This window comes from Eimeria maxima, genomic scaffold, assembly GCF_000499605.1.
Source record: "Eimeria maxima Weybridge genomic scaffold, Emw_scaff1480, whole genome shotgun sequence".
In the NCBI taxonomy this organism is placed as follows: domain Eukaryota; phylum Apicomplexa; class Conoidasida; order Eucoccidiorida; family Eimeriidae; genus Eimeria; species Eimeria maxima.
In genome coordinates this window covers 1461-7393 of record NW_013563524.1, presented here as the reverse complement: position 1 = coordinate 7393, position 5933 = coordinate 1461, and the positions used below count along the sequence as shown (strand labels likewise).

The 5933-nt window shown below is 39.1% G+C and overlaps 1 protein-coding gene across 1 annotated transcript; it reads left to right on the top strand.

Moving 5' to 3' along the window:
• Positions 1 to 342: 342 nt before the first annotated feature.
• Positions 343 to 1909, top strand: EMWEY_00053070 (hypothetical protein; the record flags this gene model as incomplete). The annotated part of the gene is made up of 2 exons (XM_013477580.1): positions 343 to 1083; positions 1640 to 1909. The coding sequence occupies 2 exons, from the start codon at positions 343 to 345 to the stop codon at positions 1907 to 1909; spliced, it is 1011 nt and encodes a 336-aa protein (XP_013333034.1).
• Between the last annotated feature and the right edge of the window lie 4024 nt (positions 1910 to 5933).

The window sequence follows — 5933 nt, the reverse complement described above, 5'->3', positions numbered from 1 at the left end:
TTTTTTTTTTTTTTTTTTTTTTTTTTTTTTTTTTTTTTGCTGCTGCAGCGTTCTCGTTATATAAAAGTAGTCCCTGTACGGTCTCCTTGGCCTCTTGAAGGAGCAGCAGCAGCAGCAGCAGCAGCTGCTGCTCCTGATGTCCCCTCTCTACCTCCTCATGAAGCAGCAGCAGCAGATGCTGGTAGTCTCCCCTCCATGTCTCCTCATGGTGCAGCAGCAGAAGCAGCAGCAGCAGGTGTCTCCTCGCTGTCTCCTCGCCCCTTTCCCTTCCCTCAGTACCAGCACCAACACATGCAGCAGCAGCAAATGCAGCAGCACATGCAGCAGCACATGCAACGAGAAATGCAGCAACACCTGCACCAACAAATGCAGCAGCACATGCAGCAGCATCTGCAGCAACACCTGCAGCAGCAAATGCAGCAACACATGCAGCAGCAAATGGGGCAACAAATGCAGATACAAATGCAGCAGCAAATGCAGCAGCAGATGGAGCAGCAAATGCAGCAGCAGGGACATCATTACTTACACCATCGGCTACACCCGCAGCAGCACCACCTGCAGCACCACCTCCTGCAGCAGCAGCAGCAGCAGCAGCAGCAGCAGCAGCAAGAATTTGATTATGATAGTATAAACATCTTCAACTACTACCCATATGAAGCAGCAGAAGCAGCAGCAACAGGTGCAGCAGCAGCAGCAGCAGGAGCAGAGGCAGCAGAAGCAGAAGCAACAGCAGCAGCAGCAGCAGCAGCAGCAGCAGCAGATGACACAGCCGTCTTCTATGATGTCTTCTCCATAGATCATACAACAGAAAATGCATGCAAAGAAGAAGAAGAAAAAAAAGAAGAAAAAGAGAGGGAAAAAGAAGAGGAGGAAGAAGAAGAAGAAAAGGATGAGGAAGAAGAAGAGGAAGAAGATGAGGAAGAAGATGAGGAGGAAGAAGAAGAAGAGGAAGAGGATGAAGAGGAAGAAGAAGAGGAGGAAGAAGAAGAAGAAGAAGAGGAAGAGGAGGAGGAAGAAGAGCAGCAGCAGCAGCAACAGCAGCAGCAGCAGCAACAGCAGCAGCAGCAGCAGCAGCAGGAGATGGTAATATCTGATTGAATTCTATAAGAGGAAGAACATCACTAGCTGCTGCTGCTGCTGCTGCTGTTGCTGCTGCTTCACCAGCAACTGCAACAGCAGCATCAGCAGCAACTGCAACAGTAGCAAATGCAACGGCAGCAAGTGCAGCAAATGCAACAGCAGCAACTGCAGCAAATGCAACACCAGCAACTGCAGCAACTGCAACAGCAGCAAGTACAACAGCAGCAACTGCAGCAGCAGGAACTGAAGCAGCAGCAGCAATTGCAACAGCAGGAACTGCAGGAGCAGCAGCAGCAGGAACTGCAGCAGCATCACCTGTAGAGTGTATACAGTAGTGATTATATGTGTGGGGTGTATAGGCAGCTGCGTATACACCCGAGAAGTTAGGTGTATATATTATTATATATTATTTATTAATAAAAAGATATTAATATTATTATTAATATTATTAGTATGCCTTTTATTTAAGGCCCTTTTGCTGCAGCAGCAGCAGCTATTTGCTGCAGCAGCAGCAGCAGCAGCAAATTGCTGCTGCTGCTGCTGCTCTCTGCATGCGTAGAAGCAGCAGCAAATTGTTATTGTGTCTCTTATGTGTTACACCAACTCCCCTCTTATTTCGCTGAGTCAGCGCATCCATAGGCTGCAGCAGCAGCAGCAGCAACTGCAGCAGCAGCAGCAACTGCAGCAGCAGCAGCTAAACCATTTGAAACTGTACCAACAGCAAATGCGGCAGCAGCAAATGCAGAAGCAGCAACTGCAGCAGCAGGAACTGCAGCAGCAGTACCTGCAGCAGCAGCAACTGCAGCAGCAGTACCTGCAGTACCAGTAGCAGCAGCGCAGCAGCAGTACCTGCAGCAGCAGTACCCGCAGCAGCAGCTGCGCAGCAGGAGTACCTGCAACAGCAGCTGCAGCAGCAACTGCAGCAGCAGCAGCAGCAGCAGCAGAACCATGCCGTTTAAGGGTAGTGATTCCCTTGAGGTCTAAAGATCTCCTTTAAGGCATTAATAAAAATGGGGGGTATAGGCAACTTATTAATTTATGGTTACCTAACTAGCTTGCTAGCTAGCTAGCTAGCTAGCTAAATAGCCAGCTAGCTAGCCAACTAGCTAGCTAGTCACATTGTGCAGCTAAATAATTCTGTAGTTTGTCCGTTGGCTAGCCAGCTAGCTCGTCAGCTAGTCGTATAGGTACCCAGCTAGCCAGCCAGCTAGCTAGCCAACTTGCTGGCTAGCTTACCTAGCTACCTAGCTACTCATCTAGCTAGCTGAGTAGCAACATCAACAACAGCAACAGCAGCAGCAGCAGCAGCAGCGACAGCAACAGCATTTACATGCATGCATGCATGCAGCCCCGTTTGCTGCATGCATGCATTCGATTGTTATTATATCGTGTGCATGCATGCATGCAAGGAAGGAAACTAATAATTGCTGCTGCTGCTGCTGCTGCTGCTAATTAAGGAATAAATAAAATAAAATAGATAAAATAATTATTAATGTGCATGCATAAATATAAATAAATGGCTATCTAGCTGTGGGGTGTATACGCACACCTGCGTATACACCGTAAATATGTATTTATATTTATTTATTATTATAATTAATAAATATAAATATTTATTTATTAATAAAATAAAAATAATTAATTAAATGTGCATGCATGCAACGGTTTATTTACAGCAGCAGCAGCAACAACAACAAGAAAAACAGCAGCAGCAGCAACAATAGCAGCAGCAGCTGTTTTGGGGCTTGCTATAATATCGCAGCAGCAGCAGCAGCTGCTGCTGCTGCTGCTGCACACTGCAGCAAGCTAGAGAGGTTTATTAGGGGATAATTTTATTCTTTTTTATTGTATAAATAAGAATAAAATAAATAAAAATAAATAAATAAATAAAAAATAAATAAATAAATAAATAAATAGGGAAGGAGTAGAGGAGGAGGAGCAGCAGCCCAACAACAAGAGACGAGAGGCCCACACAACCGAGAGCTACCGTTGCTGCTGCTGCTGCTGTTGCTGCTGCTGCTGCTGCTGCTGTTATTGTTGGCTTGTTGTATGCAATAGAGGAGCAGGAGGAAAGAAGTAATATTTATGTATAAATATAAATAATAAATAAATAAATAAATAAATAATAATAAAAAGAATATAAAAAAGAAGAATAAAATATATTTTTGTTGTTTTTTTCTTAATAAAGATAAGAAGAGAGACGGTTGTTGGTTGACGGTCAGTTGCTGCTGCTGCTGCTGCTGCTGCTGCTGCTGCTGCTGCTGCTGCTGCTGCTGTAGTAGTTGTTGACTACTCTACTACTGTCTGTTGTTGTAGTAGTATTGATGGATGTATTGGTGCTCTTGTGCGTATTTGTTACTTCTTTTTTGTTTCTTTTTTTATTTTATTTTATTTTATTTTATTTAATTCATTTATGCAGCAAAGAGTAGCAAACAGCAGGAAACAGCAGCAGGAAGAGTTGGGGTGTATAGGCAGCTTCGAGCGGTGTTATGTTTGTTAGGATTTGCATGCATAAAATAAATTGAATTTTTTCCTTTTAATGAATAAATTAATGAATAAAATATAATTATTTATTTTTATTTAATTATATTCTTTTTATTTATATACATATATATATAGATATATATATTTATTTATATATATATTTATATATATACATTATATACATTATATATATATATATATACACCATGGGGAGGAGGAGTATAAATAAGTGTCCTAATAATATACAATTATTGAATATTCTTGATGATCAACAGGAGAAGGAGAAGAAGGAAGAAAAAGGAATAAAAATAATAAATAAAAGAAGATATATATCTTCTTCTGTATTAATAATAAATATAATAATATGTATAATAATATTATTATTTTCTTCTTTTTTCCCTCAATCCTCATTAGCCCAACCAACAACACCACCAACACCACCAACAACAACAACAACAACAACAACAGTATCTCCTTCTTCCTCCCCTAATAATAATAAATATCCTTCTTCCTCTCCTTCCTCTCCCTCTCCTTCTTCTTCGTCTCCATCCCCATCAGGAGGAGAAGAAGAAGGAAAAGGAAAAGAAATATTATTACCTAATAATAATGAATTAATAGAATGGTCAGATTCAGAGGAAGAGATAATAAATAAGAGAAGAATAAATAATAATAATAATAATAAGATAATAATATATCCACCTCCTTTACCATTAATACGTCGCATGCAAGCCCTAAGATTATTTGAATTAGTACATCCATCCTTAACTATTCATTATTACGGATTCTCCCTTAAAGGTAATATTATTTGTTATGATATGCTTAATGAATTAAGAACAGTAAAAGAAGCAAAAGAATTAATGGATATTGAATTCTATTTACTAGATCTAATGTTACAACATTATAAAGTACAACAACATATGCGTATTGTTGATGCTAATATTGTTAAAAGGATACTAGGTATACAAGAGGAAGAGGAAGAAGAGGAGGAACAAGAAGGAGGAGAGGGAGGACAGGGAGGACAGGGAGGAGGAGGATATAAAAAGAAAAAAAAAAAAAAAATGAATATATTTTCACCATTTTATTTTCCTTCTATGATTAGAAAAGTTAGTAAATTTATACGTGAATATGATCCAATATTACGTATATTTCTTAATAGATATATAAAACATATAGAGGTATTAATAATAATAAATGTTCCTTATTTATTAATACCTATATTACCTAGTATAGCAGCAAAAATTATGAATATACCTTCTTATAAGATTGCTGCTGTACATACAGGAAAAGATCTACATAAATATATACATAATAAATATATACCTAAAGAATTTGGTAATAAAAAGGGAAAAAGTGTTAAATATAATAAACAAAATATAACTGCATCTTGTCTTATGTTACGTGAGGTGTATGTACACCTAGGACATCATGCACTTACTAATGCAGGTAAACATTCTTTCTATGGTGAATGTCGTCAACTTCTTCCTTCTCTTCCTCTTCCTCCTCCTGATTATATTCCTCCTTCTTCTTCTTCTTCTTCTGCTGCACACGAGCAAGAAGACGGCGCACAGCATGAACCTACTACTGCTGCTGCTGCTGCTGCTGCTGCTGGAGTTGAGGGAACAGCTCAGCTTGCAACAGCTAAAAGTTCGGATGCTGATGCTGCTGCTGCTGCTGCTGCTGCAGCTGCTGCTGCTGCTGCAGCAGCAGCAGAGGAGGATATTTCATCTAAAACACAAGATGAAGACTTTGATGATATTGATTAAATAAATTAAATAAAATAAATAAAATAAATAAATAAATAAATAAATATATTTATTTATTTATTTATTTAATTAAATAAATATATAAATATATATATATAAACAGACAAGAAGTCTGTTTTGTTGCACATGCAGCGTCAATCCGTCTTATCTGTCTACATAGCCATTTGTCTATCGCCACAGCAGCAGCAACAGCAGCAACAGCAGCAGGAGCTGCTGCTGCTGCAGCAGCAACAACAGCAACAGCAGCATGAGCTGCAGCAGCAGCATGAGCTGCAGCAGCAGGATGAGCTGCAGCAGCAGCAAGAGCTGCTGCTGCAGCAGCAACAGCAAGACCAGCAGCAGCAAGAGCAGCAGCAGCAAGAGCAGCAGCAGCAAATGAATAACTAAACAAAGGAGTAAACAAACAAATAAATAAATTAATAAATAAATAAACACAAAAACACAAACAATGAGACTAACTCGGGTGTATACGCACATATATATATTCATATACATATACATTTATGTATACATATACATATATATGTAATACATATATACATATACATATACATATACATATACATGTATATATATATATACATATACATATACATATACATATAC